This window comes from Anguilla rostrata, chromosome 3 (assembly GCF_018555375.3).
Source record: "Anguilla rostrata isolate EN2019 chromosome 3, ASM1855537v3, whole genome shotgun sequence".
Lineage (NCBI taxonomy): Eukaryota > Metazoa > Chordata > Actinopteri > Anguilliformes > Anguillidae > Anguilla > Anguilla rostrata.
The window spans coordinates 31,552,938-31,575,813 of NC_057935.1; the positions used below are offsets into that span (position 1 = coordinate 31,552,938).

Consider the following 22,876-nt stretch of genomic DNA (forward strand, 5'->3'; position numbering starts at 1 on the left):
TTCCTCCTTTGTGAGTGTACTTTCCTTGGGCTCACAAAGACAGATTTTGTTTTTTTTTTTATTTCAGAAGGTATGTGTATAACTATTGGATTTGTTAACTTTTCACATCACTGTTGCAAAACAGGTGGCACCCAAAATCAAAGCAATGATGATGGAGTCAGGGTCCACCATGGTGGGCTACCAGCCTCAGGGAAACAAAGTCAACTTCTTCCGGATGGTCATCTCCAACCCTGCCGCTACTAGGTCAGACATTGACTTCCTGACCGATGAGATTGAGAGGCTGGGGCAGGACTTGTAAGGGGGCTGCCCTGTTGGAAGAGGCGTTTTCTTTTTTCTTTTGCAGGCAGCTCTAAAATGACCTGCTCTGGAAGAACCTACAGTAGCAGTTCCCAAGCAGTTGTGTAGGATTCTGAATCTTGTAGCCAGTAGGTCCTTTTAGGTACAGGTAAATATCAAAAAGCATATTGTCTTGTGTGTATCCCAGCCCATTAAGTCTCATAGCAGTGACTGTTTTGTCATGCGATGTAACTGGTATTTTATAAACCATTCTGAAAGTTGAAACAGCACGTATTTATTGAGCAGCATCTGTGGTGTGTAAGTAGGTCAGGGTAGAGCAGAGGCCCTTAGACAACACTGTGTATAAACTGCTGTAGGAAGGATATTAACTATATATTCTGGTTTCTCTAGAAGTTTGACTGATAATTAGATGGGTGAACGCCACACTTTCCCATAAACTTGTATTATATTGAATAGCGGTGCTTTTTTGTGTGCAAGTGATTACAGAGCCAGATGTGCTACCCTATATCCTAGCTGTTCTTTGGTGTCAAGTATTGGAGAACATGTGACACAGTCATTGTGACAGATTATGTATTCTATTTCTGTGTTTTTAGAGATAATGAATTTGGTGTAGATTGTGTATAGTATTGTTATATTTACCTTTGTGAAAAATCTGATAAATGTCATAGTTTTACAGTAAGATATGTTTAAATAATAACAATTATATATAGTTATATAATTTAAAATGTTTTTATTCATATTGAGAAATGACCAGTGTTCAAGAGTTGTCAAGTATTTTCCATTTTAATGTATCTTTGTGTGTGTGTGTGTGTGTGTGTGGGTGGGTGTGTACACTCAGTTTTAATAAGGTGAAAGGTATTTTAGTGTATTTGTAGCCAAAGAAAGAGAATTTGTCATATTTGAAAATGTATGCTATACTATGCTGTCCTTATAGAACTAATAAACATATATTGACATAGTGAATATCTAAATATTTACAAATATTTACATTATGATCAGATGTTTATGAGACAACTATTATTTAACACCCTAAACCTTATTGTATTTTGTGTAACTGATATGTTATTTACTGAATGTTCTAGTCATCAAAGTAGCTAACACTTGGATTAAAAACTAACTCAGTAGCATTGCTGCTGGTACTTTAATTAGCGAGAAGCACAATGTAGAATCAGCCTGTGGAATATTTTCCTCAGGAGGTTGGAGAATCGTGTTTACTGTATGTATTTTAAATACTTTATTACAAAAAAATGTATATTTATTTTAAATATGTTACTTTCATTAATAAGGCCATTCAATCAAATGTATCACACTTACATTCAAAATAATCACAAAAATAATACTGTGATTATTTTGAATATAAGTGTGATACATTTGATTGAATGGCCTTATTAATGAAGTAACATATTCAAAATGAAAACGATTGATGTCTTTGTTAACAAGGCTATACAATCAAATGTATTACACTTATATTAAAAATAATAACAAAAATAATATGTGGGTTTTTGGCACAACTTTCTAGATTCTGTTTTCAACTGACATGACATGTGGAGGGAGAATGATTATGACTTTGATGTGTTCTGGACCAAAATATTAAATGGCATGATGCAGCAATTTCTGTGATACTGTTGATTGAATGAAATCCTTTGTGTGGGATCAGCTTTGTCAAAGCAGGCACTTTAACATGCAATCATGTCATGTACAAAACATCTTACTGTCATATTTACAGTCCTAATAAAAAATGTATTTACAATACTTCACACACTTCTGTCAAGTTATTAACTTTATTATGCCCTGTGTGGAAACAGTTAGGTCCCTATTAGTTGTACCTATGTTTAAGAATTACTGACAATTGTATTCCAGCAAATGGAAGCAGGAACAGACCTTCAACATTTAGATATCATTTTTCACAGAATTTCAGAACATTAAAAAAAAGAATAACTTCCGTTCACTTTCTCCATTGCAAATTTCATGTATTGAAACTGCTAGCACAAGCACTTTCAAAATGTTTCACGTGAAATTTGTAATGGAGAAACTGTGTATAAGTTTTTTGTTTCTACTGTCTGTTTTTTTTAACCTCCAGCACTTTTCCTGAACTTTTTAAGTGTTAGTCCTCTCTACTGAATTTCTGAATGAAATGTCATAAACAAGACTTGACACTAAATAAGAAACTGAAGCATAAGTTTCCATAATATTTTTAAGTATTGTACATGATAGCAATCATACACAATAGTAATCATACACAATAATATTTGATTTGTAAATGTCAGGGTTCATGTTCAGTGTTTCTAAGTGGTTTTTTGGGACTAATTTTCCAATTGAAATCAGAAAAGTCACATTAACCCTCCTGTTCTGTTCATTTTTTAGGTACAGCAAAAATGTTCCCGGGTCAATCCCCATACAGGGGGGGTTTGCAAATACAGAAAGATGACCATTTTCATTTAAAGTGATTACACTAATTAAGGCCAGTAGAAGAAGTTTCATACTGAAAAAATAATTTTAAGTATTTTTTCTAGATTTTCAAACTTTAAAAAGGGTCAATTTGACCCGCAACATAACAGGAGGGTTAAAAAGCATTTTTGCTTAGTGGCTTTATTGTGCTTCCATTTAATTTATATGGATTTATTTAGCTTCCCTTGAGCAACTGTATATAACCAAGGTAAATAGTGTATGTGTGCTACGACATATGTATTTAATAGACTTGTACAGGAGGTTCGTCCATAGAGGACACAGAAGACCATCCTAATCAAGAATTTGGATGGGGGAAAAAGTATTCTACATTGTAAAAATTACACTTAGGGAGGACGTCCTCCCTAACCAATCAGCCATTTAGATTTTTAAAAAATGACATACTGTTTCTCCAATTAAAGTAGGGGTTTGTCAAGTGTCACAATGTGTGCAAGCCATCATGCTTAGTTTTAGTGTGAGATTTAGTGAAAGATAGCTACAGAGAGAGAAGCTCATGATAAAATATAGTTCTGCAAATTTATAGATATTTTAAATTGTAGTTTTTAAATTAAGTGCAGTAGGATGAGAAAGAGAGGTTGTTGGTGTTATTTTTGCTATTCATTTAGAGGCGCTCTGGAAAGTTGCATGTTTTTTCTGACACTACAAACATTAGCCAACGTAATCTAGCCAGCTAGTAGAGAGAGAAGCTTGTTATAATATAGCTGTGCATATTTACTGATTTTTTTATTTGGAGATTTTTTAAATTGTAGTTTTTAAATTGAAATTAGTAGGGCAAGAAGACGTTATAATTATTTTTATTATTCATTGTTGGAGAAGCTTGGCAAAGGAATGTATTAGCACTAGAGTTCTAGCACGTATTATCAACAGGGTTTGCACAGAAGATAGCTAAATTTAAACATACTTGCAACTGCATGTACACATAGGTGAAATATCAATAACACCCTGTACCTAGTTATGCAGAAAAAAATGTTATCTTTGTTATCCTCTGGAGGCTATATTTTTCAATACTTTTGCAGTTCTTTTCTGTGCTGTCAAATATGTTGGAAGTTGTCCAGCTATATCATTAGCTGCTAAGGGGACATGTGCCAACCACCCATCACAATTATTGCAGCATTCTTTCTTTTTTCCAGTTTGTTGCAAGTGGAGCCACTCTAAACCATAATGCAGGCATCCATTCAAATCCATTCAATCCATTCAAGATGTATTAACTACAAAAAAATAGGTGTCCTCATTAGATGGACCTCCTGTGAGCTCCATAATGACTTTTTATTCCTGCTGGATTTGGCCCTGTACTCCACAATTTTATATTTGCAATCAAACAATGCACATGTGGTAAAAGTGCAGGCTCTACAGCTCCAGTTGTACATATTGGTATTATTTTTATATATTTAGTTTAAGATTATAGTATCTTTCCAATGTCTTCTGAAAAACACACACCTATTAAAGCTTTTGCATTTCATAAATTTATGGAATTTCATTCATTATTATTCAGTGCCATGAAAAAGGATTTGCCCACTTCCTGATTTCTTGTCATTGCATATTTTGTCACACACAGTGGTTTCAGATCTTTAGACAAAATGTAATCTTAAACAAAGGGAACCTGAGTAAACACTAAATACATTTTTTAGTTATTATTTCATTTATTTAATAAAAAAAAAGTTATCAAACACTCATATCACCCATGTGAAAATGTAATTGTCCCCTTAAACCTAGTAACTTGTTGCACCACCTTTAGCAGCAACCAAGAACTGCAACCAAACACCAAGAAATTAAGAACTTTCTGGTACAGAGCAGAATATGTGGTTCCTTCAATAATGGCAAGTTGTCCTGAGGCTGCAAAGCATCCCCACACCATCACATTACCGCCACCTTGTTTGACTGTTGGGATGATGTTCTTACTGTGAAATACTCTATCTGAAGAAAAACACACTAACACATACAAAGCAATGTCTAGAAGTCATTAGAACTTAAAATTAGCCCAGGTTAGAAGCGACAATATTGGCTCTCTTAGCTCACACAAATTAAATATGCTGTGTTCCAAAGCAATGCTACTACCCAATGTTTCTTAAAATATTTCAAGTGACTTGGCCCTGTGTTTTTTCATCTTACCATCTGGAAGAGAATGCGGTCATTTGAAGTGTATGTCACATTACGTGTCAAATGGCAATAAGTAATAGTGGAAATAATCAGCAATTCAGCTGTGTTACACCTTTTTAAAAAAAAGTTATTTTATTCTTTTGCATTGTAGAAAATTTTTACTATTGCACTTGTGAAACTTTACTTGACCAACAAGCCTTCAGTACATTAATGGGGTAAGCACATGTCTGGATGTGTTTAGAAAATTCTACTTTTATTTCATAGAACTCAATATTTCAAATTCAAAATGTATTTATTTATTCCCCCCTCCTTCTGTCATGTGAATGATTGAATGTTTATTGGTATAAATGTCTGTTTGTAAATGTGAATATTATATGCTGCTAGGAAAATGCTGTCATGAGGATAATGAAGTGTTCTATGTATGTATGTATGCATGTATATATGTAATTGTATGTACAGTATCTACAGTATTTTAAAATCACGCAAATGTTGCAAATGTACAAGAGCTTGTACATCTTGTAAAATTTACTTGACAAGCAAGTTTAAACATATCCTTTCCGAGGCAAATATTTTATGTGATACTTTGTTGAGACACATAAAGGTTACCAGAGGATGCACAATAAGCATTTTTGCAAGATAGGGGACTGAGGTGCTTAAAACATGGCCTGAATGACAGCAGTTCTGCAAGGAAGGTTGGTCAGACAGGCTTTTTGACCTTACAATTTGGCCTCCAAAACTAGCTAACAGTTGTGACAAATAGACACTTGGCATTGGACAACAGCATACACAGACATTTTCCCAGCAATCTTTGCATATAAGAAAATAACAGTAGTACGAAAGAAATTACCACAAATTATTTAATTGAACAATGTTTTCTTGAGAATGGTCTTATACAGTAGGTGAGGTTTGACACGATCACAGATCGTTGTACAAAGCGCATTACCCATGACTGAGATGACCGAGTTCAGTTTGCTTATTGAAGGATATAAAAGACAGACAGGCCAGCACCATAAAAGTATTTTCTGATATTTAAGGAGTGTGTCAAATGCAAAGACCCATACATAAACGTCTTTATTTTTCATGTAGCATAATGTGAGTTATGAAAGTATCATAATTTTAAACAGAAGTGTTTTTAAAGAGGTGTTGTAGATATGACAGACCTACTATTTGTTTGTGTGTTGATAGAGGATAGGGTTAATTTAGAAATGTGGCATTTGCTGGAAACATTGCCTACAGCAGCCAAGTACAAAAGTAGTGAAACCGAGAAACGCCACAGCGGTCAGCCGTCGTCATGGCTGTCATGGCATGAAACGCATATGGCGCCCCGTTTGTGATTTTTGCTTAACATACACATTGAACATTCTGATATAATTTGAATGTGAATATTGCATAAGGAAATAAACACCTATTTAGTTAAATGCCCATGAAAGGCTTTGTAATAAAAAGATGTTCTTTAATGCTGTCCTTTGCTCATGATTTTAAGGAAGGTAGCCCAGTAAGCACAAGCCCAAATATAGACGGAATCTAGATGCCTAAAGGGGTGGAAATCTAACTGTACAGATATTTTGACATAAATAGACTAGCTCAACTAAAGCATAATTCAGCTCAGGTTTTACTTCCATATAGCCTGGCTATATCCGAGCCGGAGAGGTACAGATGTTAATGTTTTTAGGGCTGAGAGTCTGTCATCAGTGTGGATATTTCTGTAGGTATTTCTGACATGTGCCAAACTGTCAATGCGGTATAGGGCATACCGCCTCGCCAAGGCATAACAATTTGCTTTACGCCAGACATAATGGGACTCTTATCATCCAAAACATTCCACTTTTGTCTCATCTGACCAAAATGCTTTGGTATCATCTAGGTGCTTTTTTGCAAATATGAGATTCATTCAGAATGTTGCAGCTTGTCTGGTCTTCAACCTCCCCAGACACTCCCACTTCACTCCCCTGCTCACTACCCTCCACTGGCTGCCTGTTATAGCTCGCATCAAATTAAAACATTGGTCCTAGCATACCAGGCAGTCATGGGATCAGCCCCAGCATACCTCCACAAGATATTCAAACCCTACATGCCAGCCAGATCCCTCCGTTCTGCTACCTCAGGACGCCTGGCACCTCCCCCTCTTCGCACCTGCGCTTCCAGAACACGTCTCCTGTCTGTTCTGGCCCCACGATGGTGGAATGACCTCCCCGTGGAGGTCAGAACAGCTGAGACACTGAGACACGTCTTCAGGCTGCACCTCTCCCCATCCCTCCCTACCTCCCTGTAATCTCTTAGGGCTTAGGGTTGTAACTAGGTACCTGTTTCGTAGGTGACTTAGGTGCATTAACTGTCTTAACTACTGCTTGTATTTTTCCATAGACTGCGTTGTTGCTGTTCTCGTTTGTGTTAGTGCTAATCAGTTTAACCTTCATGGTCCAAGTTGAACTATGCGGTTGTTCCCTACACTTGGACTGGTACTTCTCTCTAGGGTTTTCGTCATACTTGTTCCTGGTTATGGTTATACACTTTGTTGTACGTCGCTCTGGATAACAGCGTCTGCCAAATGCCTGTAATGTAATATGTAATGAGATGAGCATTGATGTTTCTCTTGGTTAGCAGTGGTTTCCACCTTGCTACTCACATGACATTTTGATTAAAAAAGTAATGAACACTGACATTGGCTGAGGCATGCAGTTCTTTGGATGTTTTTCTGGGATCTTTTGTGGCTTCCAGGATGAGTTGTCGCTGTACTCATAGACAAAGTTTGGCTGGCCAGCCACTCCGGGGATGATTCATCACTGTTCCAAGTGTTCGCCATTTGGAGATAATGGTTCAGTGGAGTCCCAGAGCCTTAGTAATGGCTTTGTAACCATTTCCAGACTGATATATTTGGTATAGTGTGATTATAGAAGCTTTGTGGTGACTACTTCACTCTGATGATAGGGTTCAATATAAGTAACCTGCAATCAAGTCAAGATGGTTCAGTCAGTTGAACCTAATGATGAATTAAATTTGGTTAATTGGTTGATTGAGTAACTAAGGGGGCAATTACTATTCCACATTGGTGATAGGGGTGGAGGGAGATGCCGCTATTTGTATTTCTATCTGTATTTGTTCAACCAATGCAAAGATTTGTATTTGTATTCAGATTTTTTAAAAACAGAAGTGGGAGAAAACCAGAATTAAGCATCATTTAACCCAAAGCTGTATAAAATGCCAAGAAAACCCTGCTTTTTACCATTATAATAATTTGCTTTTTAAAGCTGTGTTTAACAATGACATGTATGTTATACAGCCACAACAGGCTTTTAAAGGTAAACAAACAGTCAAATAAACTTTCAAACATAGACAATTTTCTTTTATAAATCAAAACATAGTTACTCATCCTTACTTTGTACTGCATAGTATGAACTGCATGAACCCCACCACCACCACCCCAACCTGAGGAACACTGAGGTCAATTATACACAAGAAAAATGCTTTTGTAATTCAAGAAATACCTCCTCATCTTCATTTTGAACTACTGTATGAACTCCTAATGAAATTAAAGAACCTCCGAATGTGAGGCTAACATGTTTTGTTGTTTTTTGTTTTTACTACTTTTTACACAAACATCCCTAAGTTGTGTTTTGTGAAGACAAGCTCCTGCACATTCTTGGAGCAGTCTAGGGTCTGATTCTCAAGTGGTGTGTCGCGACCCAAAAATGAGTCGCGGGGCCATTTTGAGTGGGTCGCGGATGTGTGGGTGAAAAAAGAAAAACAAGTTGAGGGAAAAAGTCTACAGAATTTCTGATGCTGCGCTTTTATTTTGAAGGACATACATTTCCCATGACTCAGCGCGCGTGCAGTAGCGTTTGCTGCTAGCGTTGTAATGTCAGTAACGCGCTCATTCGAGCATTTGTAAACATGGCGAAATGCAAATACGACACCGACTACATTAAATATGGGTTTTCTTACATTGAGGAAAAAAAGGGACCAAAACTTCAGTGTGTTGTGTGCAGCGAAGTGCTGGCACATGAAAGCATGATGCAATGCACAGCTAGTCCAGAGAATACGGTAGGGGAGCCGAGCAGCATTTAAAAGGAAACTTGGATTTCCAATATGGCAGCGTCCCTGGTGTTTTGGAGAAGTGGCATTCGGAAGCAGCTCCGATTTGTGAAAGTGAATCCAGCTCTTTGTAAGTAATTATTGAATGAGGTTCACTCGTCTGATTGTGATGTAGTTGCTTCTGTACAGGGTACTGACAATGCTGTTGTCAAGCCGGGCTGTGTCATTTGTGTGTGTGTATTTTAGTTTTGAAGGCTATGGTCAGCTGGTGCAGCGTGTAGCCGGTTTCAGAAGAGACGGTTGTGGTGTTACCTCGGTACGCATATCATTATGTTCTTCAAACCTTTGGTAACAGCCCTCTGTAATAATTTATTGTTAATGTACGAACTGATGATTGTTACTCTTTGTAGACTGCTGTAGGCGTCTTGGTGTCAAGCCCGGTGACACGAGGGGGCAAGAGGGGGCTTTGCCCCCTCAGTTGTATTTTCTCTCCCCCCAGTTTAAGTTTCATGCACCCTATCCACGATATTTCGAAACCCCCACGATTACTTGGGCGAATACGGGCAAAACGTCCGGTTACCAACAACCAGCTGTTAAAACCAGCTGTCAAAACAGAAAACAAAATGTGGGATCACGTTATCGGTGAATTAAAAAAGGTGACATCCCATCCCCCACCCCTCTGTTATATCAGATTGGGAGAATGACATGAAAAAGTGACGGTCATTGACATACGGATGTATTTTTCTATACTTTGTGGAAAGTATCTCCGTTGATGGCGAAGCTATGAACAGACACAAGGGGTCAGAGGTGTATCCTACACAGAAACAAAATTTGACCCGTTTATGTTAAGGCACTGGGTGACTTAATTTACTTAAAAGCTGAAGTAGAGCCCAGCCAAAGACTGAAGATCGGCAACCGCTGCGTTTCCCAGAGCCTCCGTAGCGCTACGTGCGTCGTAAGGTATACCTTAAAGTCTTCCTTTAGTTGCTTAGCTGTTTCCCAGCGCCTCCTTAAGCGTGGTCTGAGGCACTCATAGCTGTCCCTTAGCAATGCGCTCCGCTCATCCTGTCACAGTTTTAGCCTTATTAGGCCAACATTTTGCTTTTCAAATCGACAGTTGTACTATAGTGCGCATCTAGTAGCCTACATCCGCATGCACAAATTACATAGATAGTTTAATATTAACTTTATGAAAATTAATTATCCAACCGTTTCTGTGCATAGCACATCATGAGAATGTTGTCGTTTCACCTGTCTATTCCGATCATGATGGTAATAAAGTATAGGGCCTATCCATAATACTAATCCAATTTGTGCGGGGAAAAAAAGCTTATATTATTTTTACGTAGTGGATCTTACTGAGGATATGGCTTTTCTGACTGCACACCCTGTAGAAATTAGTTTGTTTGTGTGTGAGTCAATGATCACACTGACTTGGAACAAACCGCCGGTTTATTAAGAATAGAAAACCGTGTGAGCAAAGCCGACCTTGAGTGAGTGCACTTGCATGAGAAATGGACGGAACTAAAGCAGGTTGATTGGCCTAGCCATAAACACACACATAGGTACGGTGGCTCATAATGATCAAACGGGACAAATGATCTACATCCCTTTCCTTTAGCTCACACCTCCTATATAAAACAAAATAACAGTGGGTAAATATCAACATTACAGAACATTTCTTTCTTACCATGTTGTTTTACGATTTTCAGTAAACAACCCAATAATGATATTCTTGGTGTGAACTCTCTCAGCCAACGGGGGGGTTGAGTGACGGAAGTCCAGAAGAAACAGATCAGTGAGTCTGAGGTAGAGGTTAACAAAAAGTACTTTAATCGTCGTAATGAGTGGGGGTAGGGGGAGCCAAAAAACAACTAAAGCGTCTTCCCGGTTGGGGTATCGGTGCTCCACTCCAGGTACTCAAACGTCCTTCTGGAGAGAAACGAGAAACACACAGGTTAGGGGGGAGAATAGGGCCTGGCCAGTAAGATCCGGGTCCGGCTCCTTGCTCCGGGCGCCGGCTGGTGATCCTCCAGTCCCCAAGGGGGTGTAGGGGAGAAGGCCTCCCTCCAAAGTGAGGTAGCACTCCAATCCTTCCCCAGCTCAAGCTCTGAGCTGTTCCTGTTGTTGCCCCCTGTCACACGGTCCACTGGAATCACTGTTATTCTTTACACTTTACACTTTCCAGTTTGTCACAACTATTCCTCCACTTTAAGAGAGTTGGCCCACGGCCGCTTACAGTCTCAGGTGCAGGTGTAGAGAGTCGCCCGGCATAGCTCCGTAGGAAGCCCCAGCAACTCTGCCATTCCTGTGTTTGTGCTGGTCTAAAAAGCCTGCGTGCTCGTCAGTGCAAGCAGCTTCAGGTGGGCGGCGACAGCCAATCCATCAAGCAGCTTTAGGTGTGCTGCAGAGTGGAAAATTCCACCTACCTCCCCTCTGCTGCAGCCCTGTCCATGGTTCTGGCCGGTGTCACCTCAGTTGGTCTGCCTGGTGCTGTCCAGGGTCCTGAATGTTTCCAGACTGTGGTTTGGCAGGTAACGCCCACTCACAACTTTTCCTAGCGGCCGCCGGTGTCGATGGGCTCGGCCGTCCTGGTGGTCTCGTGGGGAGCACCGATAAGGGATCGGGACGCCACATTGGTTAAACTTAAGACTATCCAACAGCAAACCAAGGCGTATGAACATATCACTTCAACAGGTAGGCTTATTCATAAGGCATACCCGTATAGAATTACTCATGATCAATTTCCACAGACGTGCTTTTGCCTTTCATCTACGATCATTTTTGCACTGCAGAGAAAAGTCAGCGGGAATCAGTGGATATGCTGCTACAGTTGCCTATATATTGTGTGACAAAAACAAATTAACATTAGACCTTAGTTTCAATGAGAACAAAATAATTCACCCATATGTAGCGATATCCTTTTTCGTGGGCTTCCAAGAACTCCCAGACTATGGCTTATATGTCCCGATTGATGCTCTTTATTTTATCTTTTGTAACCTACAGTTTATGTATTTATTGAAACTATCACAAGGTCTAGTCTTGACTCAAAGTGATTCGCAGATAATCTTTAGTAGGTATAGCTTCCTCTTCTGCAATATTAGATTGATGTAAAATGATTATGACAACACTTGTTATATTAAAACGTCATTCATAAGACTTTACAAGTGAGACAATCGATTCGCGTGGCATCGATTGATACACTTTTTAAGCACCACCGTGAAGGCCAGCTCCAATTTACGACGTACCTTTGAAACTGTCCCTTAGCTGTAAAAGTCAGACTAGTGGGTCTATATTTAACGTTAACCTGTAGCCTACAGTTTTAATTTAATAAAGTTTTTTGGTAAGGGGTGGCTTTATGGTTTTAAACACGCGCTATGATGGAATTATTAAATAGAAATGGGTGACTGACAAGCGTTTTTATGTTTTTATGCATGGTAGGTTTGATCTAAATAGGCTACATTTACAGAATATAGCTGAAATCCTCTACGGAAAGCAACCTCACAGCGATCTTCCTGTTATGCATTTTAAATGAACATTTCCTAGATTAATAAACTTGGTTTTGTACTAAAAGGAACATGGTTTGTGTGCCTCTTAATTCAAGATAAGTCTGCCTTTTTATTTCATTGGGTTTTTAGCCTAGCCTAGTTGCACTTTTGTTGCACTTTTTTTTTGTTTAGTTCATGTTTTTAACAGTGCATGAAGGCATTGTGTATTACTGCACTATTATTTTGTGAAATAATTTTGAGTGGTTCAAAAATTTCAGAAATTTGGGTCGCGACTTAATGACTAAGGAAAAATGTGGGTCCTGAGGCGACGCCAGTTGAGAAACACTGGTCTAGAGCGATGAGGACACTCAACATCCCCCATTATACTAAAAAGTTCCTTGGAGGAAACAGGGCAGATATTTTATAGCCCCATAAGCCAGTGCTGGGTGTGTCATTAGCCAGAAACCTTTTTACTACATATTACTGTCACGCTGGACAGTGGCGTTAGATGTATCCTGCATTACAGCAAATGACCTAATTCCATAAATATTATTAAACCACATATGCAAAACTATTTTCTGGAAATGAAGGACACAACTGAATCAATTTCAACATTTGTATTTCTAAATTACAGATTTGTTATATAGGCTAAGGAAAAATGCATTGAGGTATATTACAGGAACACTGAGAAAAGTGCTAAAATGTGCATGACAAAACTCAAAATGGAAAAGGTAATTAAAGAAACACAGTTAAACTAATTTTGTCAGTCATTCAGCACATTTCTCCCTCCCCTCTACTTGCAGCGTGCTTTTACATAGCCTATGCACTATCACTCTCCTCTTAAAAGCTGCAAGCACACAAATCAGTTACATTTCACACAGTTATCATGTAGCCACTCCATTCAGTTTATTCAAGTGCCAGGGAAAACCTAAATATATGTTTGTGGGATTATCTCTGAAGAATTCGAAGCCATCATTTTCATTACTACAGCATCCACAATTATTCATCCCCAACCTGAAGGCTTTATCAACTTCATCACACAATTGCAGTGAATTAATTTTGTGTGATTATATGTACAAAATTAGTTTTGATAGCGGTTTTGATTAGGAAATTATTATCAAAGCTCTGGTCATTCAGTTGCTGTACAGTATGCTGGAGTGGACAGCAACCACGCATCTGGATAAAAGCACCTTTTTCTACTCTCTGGCAGGGGTGGGGGGTTTGTGAAGAAAATTGCACAAGCTGCCTGTATTTCCATACTGAGTAGATTTATAAAAAATAAAATTTTTTTTGTTATTTTTAGCTCAACATTTATGATAGTCAAGGAAGGAGGACATAGCATTTACAGTGTTGAAGGAATTATTTTTTAAAGCACCCAGTGCCTGATGGCCTTGCTGTGGACTATCTCACTCGCTTTCTCTCTGCCGGTGTGTCTGTGTGTCTAATTAAGAAACTTGATGCTGAGTGAATCACATCAAAGAGGACGGAAAAAAGATCTGGATCCATATAATTGCCCAAATTTGGGAGAAGATATTTGTAGAGAATGCATTATTTGAGAGTTGCCGAATATGTTATTCGTATTCGGCACCATGGGTAATATGGGTTTTTGATAACTTTTTTCATAAAAATTTTTTTTTAAAGTTTTTGTGTTTCTTCAGTTTTCCTTTGTCTAATACTACATTTTATTTAAAGATCTGAAACCATTTAGTGTGACAAATATGCAATAATAGAGCAAATCATGAATACTTGATTATATTAATTACAAATGCTTTTTTAATGCTTTACAGTCAATTTTGTACGAACGAGTCATCTTAGAACTTTGTTAGTGTTCAAATCAAGATCAAAGGTTTAATAGAATTTAACTCCTAAGCTATCAAATAGTTACACTGTTTGATTTAACCCCTCTTTTTGGTGCTCAATTGTTGGACACAAATATTTCTGTGCTCCCCTGTTTTCACATAGCCACACTTACGATACAATGATACACAAAATAAAGTACATAAGATTGGGTTTAAGCCTCAGCTAAGCTTTGCATTTCACAGATGTGGTATACCTTGAGGAAAGGTTTTAGATTTGAGAGAAGTTGGTCCATCATTTTCCACTCTAACCATGGAACAGCTTGCCCCCTGAGGGAGAGGGCAGGTCAAAGGCCAGGTGAGACAACATCTGCCTATCACAGACACCACTACTATGGCTCTTGGCTGTCAACGTTGGCAAAAAATGATGTTGGAATGGATGTTCCTTAAAAAAACACATAAGTTGGAATACATTCAAATATAGACAGGTGACAAATTAAAGGTAAAACCAACATAAAGTATCTTAGTGAGGTACTGGGCCATCACGAGCCACCAGAACAGCTTCAATGCACCTTGGCATATATTCTACAAGTCTCTGGAACTCTACCATTATTCCAAAAGATACTCCCTCATTTGCTGTTTTGATGATTGTGGTGGAGAGCACTGTCTCCCATAGGTGTTCGATTTGGTTGAGATCTGGTGATTACAAAGGCCATAGCACATGATTCGCATCAGTGACCCTTCATGCCCAGTGGATGGGGGCATTGTCATCCTGGAAGAGACCACTCCCATCAGGATAGAAATGTTTCATCATAGGATAAAGGTAACTTTGTATTGATTTGCAATGACCCTTCCCTCTGAGGAGACAAGAGGATCCAAACCATGCCAGGAAAATACTCCAATGCTTGACCCCACAACCTCACTGTAGGGGTCAAGCATTCAAGCCCGTACTATCCTCTTGGAGTACGCCACACATGCACTCACCCACTTGTTGAGAATACAGTGAAGGATAACTAATCTGACCATATCACTTTTTTCTACATTTCTGTAGCCTATGATTTTTCCACCACTGAACTCTCAAAAGTGCATTCATCTTTGTAATGAGGGGTTTATGCACTGCAACCCAACAACATCTCCCTTTACGTAATTGTTGAAAGACTGTTCTTGCTGACAGTCTGATCACACCCCGCATTGATATTCTCATTCATAGAGTTGCTCTTCTGTTTTTCCTTACATATTGCCGTAATGCACAAGCATCAAGGTCATCAAATGTGCTTTTGACAACTATTTTCTGACCCTATTTACTGATGTATCTCCCATAGATCTAAATGCACTTCAGTCACTATTCCTATTGAAACACTAGGCAGTTGAGCAGCGACTGAAGCTTCTGCCATCCATGCCCCAATAATGAATCCTTCAAAGTCCATTCAAAGTCATTTTTCTTCTTGCCACCTGCCATCAAGGTCAACTGGACCTGCTCAACATTTTTATACATGCCAAAGAGCATGATAGGATGCTAATTGCTTAATTGTATCATGCAGTAAACCTGTGTGGAAGCATCAGCATTCCTTATATTTCTCCACTCATTTATTCAGCTTGTTCCTATAACTTGTCACCCGTCTGTATATTACAATTTTAAACGTTGAATGGCATGTCAGAATTTGTGTTAATTGTGAATTATATCCCTAAAACAGCAAATCAATACAATGAGACTTTTTTATTTGATCATAAACTTGAACACAGTTAAGTTGGGGAAAAAATGTTAATATGAACATTTGAGATGGCTTTTAATATCTACGTACAGTACACTTTTATAATCAGATTTTGACGTAAGTGGTAGGAGAGAATGCATGCACAGCAAAAAGATTAAAATGTGTGGCAATTTTATGTCAGCACGAAATAAGTACCTAAAAATACACTATCTGACCAAAAGTATCTGGACACCCCTTGGTCTGGGGCTGTTTTTCATGGTTTGGGCAAGGCCCATTAGTTCCAGTGAAGGCAAATCTTAATGCTACAGCATACAATCACATTCTATACAATTCTGCGCTTCCCCAATCAGTGCCCAACCTCAGCAGTGTTCTTCTCGCTGCAAATCCCTGTGGCAATGCTCCAACATCTACTATAAAGCCTTCCCAGAAGAATGGAGGCAGTTATAGCAACAAAGTGTGGACCAACTGAATATTAATGCCCATAATTTTGTACGTGGTGTAGGATTTCAGGTGTCCACATACTTTTGGCCATGTATATACATACCTGAAATGGATACAATAAAATTGTTACACATTTTAATATTTTTACTGTGTATGCGTAGGCAATTTGTGTTCAGTACCATTATGTCAACCGATTTATAATGCTTTTGTTTAAATAGCATTAAGCTGGACAATTTCCAAAAATGTGACTAAAATTAATTTTTGATCCTCGTTGATAATTTACAATTAAGTGCTATTAAAAGTGAGAAGTATATTTTCTTGGACCTTTTGGAGAGGGTCCTAAGATAAGCATTGTTTTAAAGTTCTCCAAATCCTCCAAAATGATACAATTCTGAAAATGCTAGTGTGGAAAAAGAAATGGGTAAAATTAACTTAATTGGTTAAGAATGTAATGGCAATACCAGGCCTGCAGGTTATTTTCCAAAAACACCAAATGGTCCACTTGCGATGAGGCCAGTTCCAATACCCTTTTTATTGACTTAATTCACTATATTGCCAGCGGTGGAAAAGACATGTTCTAATTGCACCAGGGATGAAGAGAAAGTGTTGTGTCCATCCAGCAGCATTGTAATGCCCTGACCCCGCAACTTTCATTTTCAGCAGAGGAGACGCTAAAATGCAAGATTTACTTTTGGCTTAACACAGCTATGGTTAAAACAAAGATGGCTGCAATAAAGACATGCTGCATTTTTTTTACATTTAACATTTTTTTTTTCATGCTGAAATGTCTTTTTTTCAAATATCATTTGAATATCAATCCATTGTTTTATAGCCCTAGACCCTAATGGTCAAAAGCACAATGCCCCTATTCCCATGCATCATTTCCCTGACAAGCCCTTAGATACCAGAAACTTTATATATTTATAATATGTATTACATATTTGATAATATCTAAAAAGAAGTAATAGAAGTGTAAGCACTCCCAAATGTCCTAACCTGTAACTTTTACTGAATTGCCCAGGCTTTCAAATTTTAGAATTTATCCTGCGAAAGCATTAGCATTTAGTCTGATAGTTAGTTTTCAAAGGCCATGGCAAGATAACAGCTAACTGTACCATCTGTCAGTGACCACACACCCCTGAAGGTGGCCGTTATGAAGAGGAGTGAACTGGCACCAAAAAGCCAAGTCTGCAAGTCTCTATTTCAGAGATAATCAGAGAATAGCAGTCATTCAAAGCTGTATCTGTGGTAGTAACAGAAGGCTGAGGCGAATTCCAACGTAAAAGAGCTTTATTGGCTGATCATCTCACAGCTGCACATTTCACAATACATTCTTGCATAACACACTTTTCATTATTCACACTTTTGTTTTTATAATAAAATCTTCCAAATGGTGTTCCGCTATGGCCTTTAAGTGTTTTTGACAAGAAGCCGACTGAAGCCTGTGCTTGCATGCACTTCATTGGGATTGTAAAATGGTGGTTTATCGTGGCAGTAATTTGGTTCCTTATTTGATCCATTTTATTCCCATCAGTGCCCTAGTAAGTGCCCTGGCATTTTTGGTAAGAGAAGTGCAATTTTGAGCTGTACCATCCCTGAACATGTTGGATAAACTCAACAATAGACTGCTGTACATTACATGAATGGGATTTACCATGCAATTCTTTAATAATGGTCCTCCTTGCAGTCATAAATATAGCTGTACACTTACCAAACACTTACATAGTCTAAGGCTTTTTATTTATTTTGGGGGGGTGGGGTGGTGATTGCGGTACTTACCAAAGACGGCAATTGGTTGTTTGTATCCAGTTAATTGTGATAATATTGTCTAAGCTAAATCAAATTTATGCATAATTGCAAGCCTAATTTGGAAGCAGGTGTTTCAGGCCTACTGAGTTAATTGGAAGTTAATGAAAATGAAAGAGACTGTGCCTGACCTAGATTCCTTATCAGTTAATATTTGCATTTTTAGTCTGGTTACATATCCTCTTCCTTAGGCAAATGGTTATTTACATGAATTTCTTCGCCTTGGTCTTGTCACAGAGACCAATCCTTATCTTTTTTAAAACAGAAATGTTTTTGCTATTTCCAGGATTTCCATTATGATCCTGCTAGCTTCTTATTGTTGTTATATATATGCTATATATATATATATATAGAAGGGGGACAAATTAAAGAAAAAACCTGAATAAATGGAGAAACATAACGAATGCAGATGCTTCCATACAGGTATACTGCATAATACACCGGACTCCTTTGTCTATCAATCAAGTTCTTTATTGTCATAGACACAACGATTACAGTGAAGCAGTCGTTGGCAATGAAATTCTTAGGTCTCCGGACCCCTCGTACAATGCACAATAAAAATTAAAATAAAAACAGCAAAAAGTACAAATAGCGCAAGGCAAGGCAAATTTATTTGTATAGCACATTTCAACATTTCAACAATTCAGAGTGCTTTACATAAAACATTAAAAGCATTAAGACGAAGTGCAAAAGAAACACATCACAAAATGACATTATTAAAGAGTTGAAATTAAAACCCTACTCAATAAAAATAAGATAAAAATACAGATGAAAAAAGAATACATAGAATGCATAAAGTTATAAACTAGATTTCATAGAATGTATAAAATCAAGTAATAAAAGTTACAGTGCAGTGCAAGAAATGAATCAAAAGCCGCAAATTTGGTTTAGTGAAAGGCTGCGGCAAACAGAAGCCTTAATTTAAAAGAACTGAGAGTTGCAGCAGACCTGAAATTTTCCGGGAGTTTGTTCCAGATGTTCTGATGTGGCTGTTGAAATTTAGGTCCGAGTCCATGACTACACCAAGATTTCTGGTTTGGTTTGTGGTTTTCGTCATTCTTCCTTGGCTCCAAAAATAATTACTTCAGTTTTGTCTTTGTTTAATTGGAGAAAATTCTGGCACATCCAATCATTTATTTGTTCAATGCATTTACTCAGTGATTGTATTGGACCATAGTCCCCTGGTGATATGGATATGTAAATTTGTGTGTCGTCTGCGTAATTATGGTAACATATTTTGTTGTTTTCCATAATCTGAGCCAGTGGGAGCATGTAGATGTTGAACAGAAGAGGCCCCAGAATGGAGCCTTGGGGAACTCCGCATGTCATTTTTGTCCACTCCGATGTGTAATTACCTATAGACACAAAGTAGTCCCTGTCCTTTAAGTAGGATTAAAATGAGTTTAGTACTGTGCCAGAAAGTCCCACCCTGTTTTCCAGTCGGTCTAGTAATATGTTGTGGTCGACCGTGTCGAATGAGAATGAGAATGAGATCCAGTAATACTAAGACTGAAATTCTGCCACTGTCTGTGTTCAGATGGATGTCATTGAAGACCTTAACAAGAGCAGTCTCAGTGCTGTGGTGTGGTTGTAATCCTGACTGGAAGACATCAAAACAGTTGTGTGGTCCCGAGAAGTTGTTCAGCTGTTGAAAAACAGTTTTTTCAATGATTTTACTTAAAAACGGGAGGTTTGATGTGGGCCTATAATTGTTCATTAGTGAGGTGTCTAGATTGTTCTTTTTTAAGAGTGGCTTGATGACGGCAGTTTTCAGGGCCTGTGGGAAGAAACCTGAGAGAAGAGACATGTTGACAATTTGTAGAAGATCTGAGGCCATGCAGTTTGAAACATTTTTGAAAAAGCCTGTTGGCAGAATATCAAGGCAGCAGGAGGAGGTGGATAGAAGTTCAGAAGAGAAAGTCTGAATAAATATTTCACTGGTGATTACCTCTGTTTGAACTTGTGTGCACGGAGATAGTACTCTCAAAGAAAACACAGGAATGATCAGAGAGAGCAAAATCAGTCACTACAACCTTGGAAATGTTCAGACCCTTGGAGATATTTAAGTCCAGAGTGTGCCCCTTGTGGTGTGTGGGCTCCGTCACATACTGAGTCAGCCAATAGTTACCAAGAACACAACACAGTTCTTTAGGCCCTTTACCCTGGGGGTTGTCAACATGGATGTTAAAATCACCAACAACAACAAATACATATTATAGACAGGAGTTCAGCAAAGTCATCAAAGAAGGTCGCACAGTATTTAGGTGGACTGTAAATATTTAGGAACATAGCTCAAGAGGAGGAATTCAACTGAAGAGCCACATATTCAAAAGAAGCAAAATTTCCATAAGATATCTGCTTGCCTTGGAGGGAATCATTGAACAAAATGACAACTCCACCTCCTTTCTTATGCACTCCAGCTTCACTCATAAAACTGAAGTCGGGAGGGGTTGACTCGATAAGAAAAGCTGCACTGTTATCTTAGTTTAACCAAGTTTCAGTTAAAAACATAAAATCAAGATTGTGCTTGATAATAAAATCATTGATTAAAAATGTTTTCCTGCCAAAGACCTAACATTTAATAAAGCTAGATTTAGTGTGTTAAAAGCATTATCTGCCCAATTTTTTGGGACAGGCTGTGGCTGATGAGGGATGGATGCTAAATTTGATAAATTTGCAGAATCGGTTGGGTGCTTCCTGTTTCTTAGCAGATTCACCATTCTTTTTCTATTACTTATCAAGACAGGAATTGAGGAAGCTACCATCACACAGGGTCCCAGCAGTGGAAGGGAGTGGCTTAAGCTAGAACGGGAAGTGGAATGCCATGTGGAGTTGTGTGTAAACAGTCATGCATGGGAGCTAATGAGGATGCCATGGAAAATGTTGGCGGAGAGCATACGTGAACCCGTTCGTTTCGTGTGCAGACCATCCCGTTTAAAAAAGGCAGAGCGCTCCCAGAAAAGATTAAAATTGTCGATAAAACCGAACTTTTGTGCCTCACATTGCGCCTGGAGCCAAGAGATGAGGCTAAGGAGTCTGTTAAAAAGTCCAATCTTAGACTTAGTGTGGGGATGGGACCGGATATAAACATATCTTTCCCACTGGTCTTTAAAAATTAAAAAGATCCATAAAATCATGTTTAAGTCGCTCAGATTGTTGGTGGGAGATATCTTTAGTGCCAATGTGTATGGCAACTATTTTAACCGTGGGATTCTGTGTTAGCAAGCCGGGGAGTTCAAACATCAAATCGGCGACTTTAGCGCCTGAATAACAGAGAGTCGTTGCCGACTTCGACTTAATGTCTCTGATAATAGAGTCACCGATGATGAGCGTTGGAGGAGGCAAGGATTGCGACCTAGTTTCCCGCGGTGGAGATGGACCCCTGGAGCTAGCCGTAGGCCTAGCCTTGTGATCGGAAGGTCGAGCTAGTGGCTCGGAGCGACGGACCATAGGCAGTGGGCAACGCCGGGCTAGGGGCAAGGTGCCTTTTGATAGCTCGGAGGGATGGGCTGTGGATAGTGGAGAACGCCTGGCTACAGACAGCTTAGTCCCGGGAGTGGAAGGTGAGGAAAATTGGGTCTGGCCAGCCAAAGAGGGGAACTCCTGCAAGTCCAAGATGTTAAATCTGTTCTCCAGTAGAATGTGTTTTGGTGGAGATGGGCGAGAGAGGCGCTTGCCCCTACGCTTTCCCCTAGAGGCAGAGGACCAGGGCACTACTTGGCTAGGAATTGAGCTAGCGGAAACTTTAGGTCTAGTGCCCAGGCGAAACCATGGGTCATGGAACTGGATAGGGGCAGCCTCAGGACACGGAGCAGTGGAATTAAGTGGAAGCCATAGCACAGTGCTATCCAGTTCTCCAGCAATGGAGGCGGTTGCAGGGTCCAAGGCAATCATGGAGTCGAGGAGCAGCTTTTCGTCCTTTAACTGATGAAGCACTGATATTCTTCCATCTAATTCAGCGATTTTCTGGTCCTGGTGGCGACAGCCCTCACAAGCCGGCAGAGAGGTATAGGCATAGTTACTTGCCGTCTATGGTTTTCTATACGAAATTCGCGGATCTGCAGATATATTATACAATGTAGGCGTTCTTCGGGTTTTCACAGTGGATGTCACCGTAGAAAATAACAACTCGCCAGTCTCTGTTGCTACTGGATTCTTCAATGGTCCCGCAAAATACCAAAAAATATAATAAAAATAAAACGTCGACTATGATCGAAAATAGGCATAAAATATTGCTGTCTGTAGGCCTACAGTCTAAAACGTCCGTATTATCTTAATGTTATACGGGGAGGAGCATACAGGAAAGCGACTCACATGCACTGTAATGGGTGAGATTGGAATAAAATAAGTATAGAATAAAAATATAGGAAGTGTAACAGTAGTGGCGGTACCATGGCAGTAAGTAAAGTGACAACAGTAGTAAGTGACAAGTAAGTAAAGTGACAGCAGTAAGTAAAGTGTCAGTGTGCCGTGCGCAACAGAACAGAGCAGACGGGGTCTGCAGATAGTATGTGTGTGTTCAGTGTGTCGAGAGAGAGGGTGATCCAGAGAGATGAATGTGTGTGTGTGTGTGTGTGTGAGAGAGAGAGCGAGAGATGAATGTGTAAGTGTGTGTGTGTGGGGGGGTCTATGTGGTGTGGTGGGTGCCGGAGCTCAGGAGTTCAGCAGTCTTATGGCTTGCGGGATGACGCTGTCCCTGAGCCTGGTAGTGCGGGTCTGGATGCTCCGGTACCGTCTGCCA

General features: G+C 39.1%; 1 protein-coding gene across 3 annotated transcripts in view; it reads left to right on the plus strand.

Annotated features, from left to right (window-relative positions):
• Positions 1-2,049, plus strand: part of gad1a (glutamate decarboxylase 1a) — a 68,320-nt gene extending 66,271 nt beyond the window's left edge. For all 3 annotated transcript variants that reach the window (XM_064327149.1, XM_064327152.1, XM_064327150.1), the window contains one exon: positions 125-2,049. In XM_064327149.1, coding sequence (XP_064183219.1) covers positions 125-298 — 174 coding nt within the window. In that variant the 3' untranslated portion in view covers positions 299-2,049. The remainder of the gene's footprint in view (positions 1-124) is intronic.
• The last annotated feature ends 20,827 nt before the right edge of the window (positions 2,050-22,876 follow it).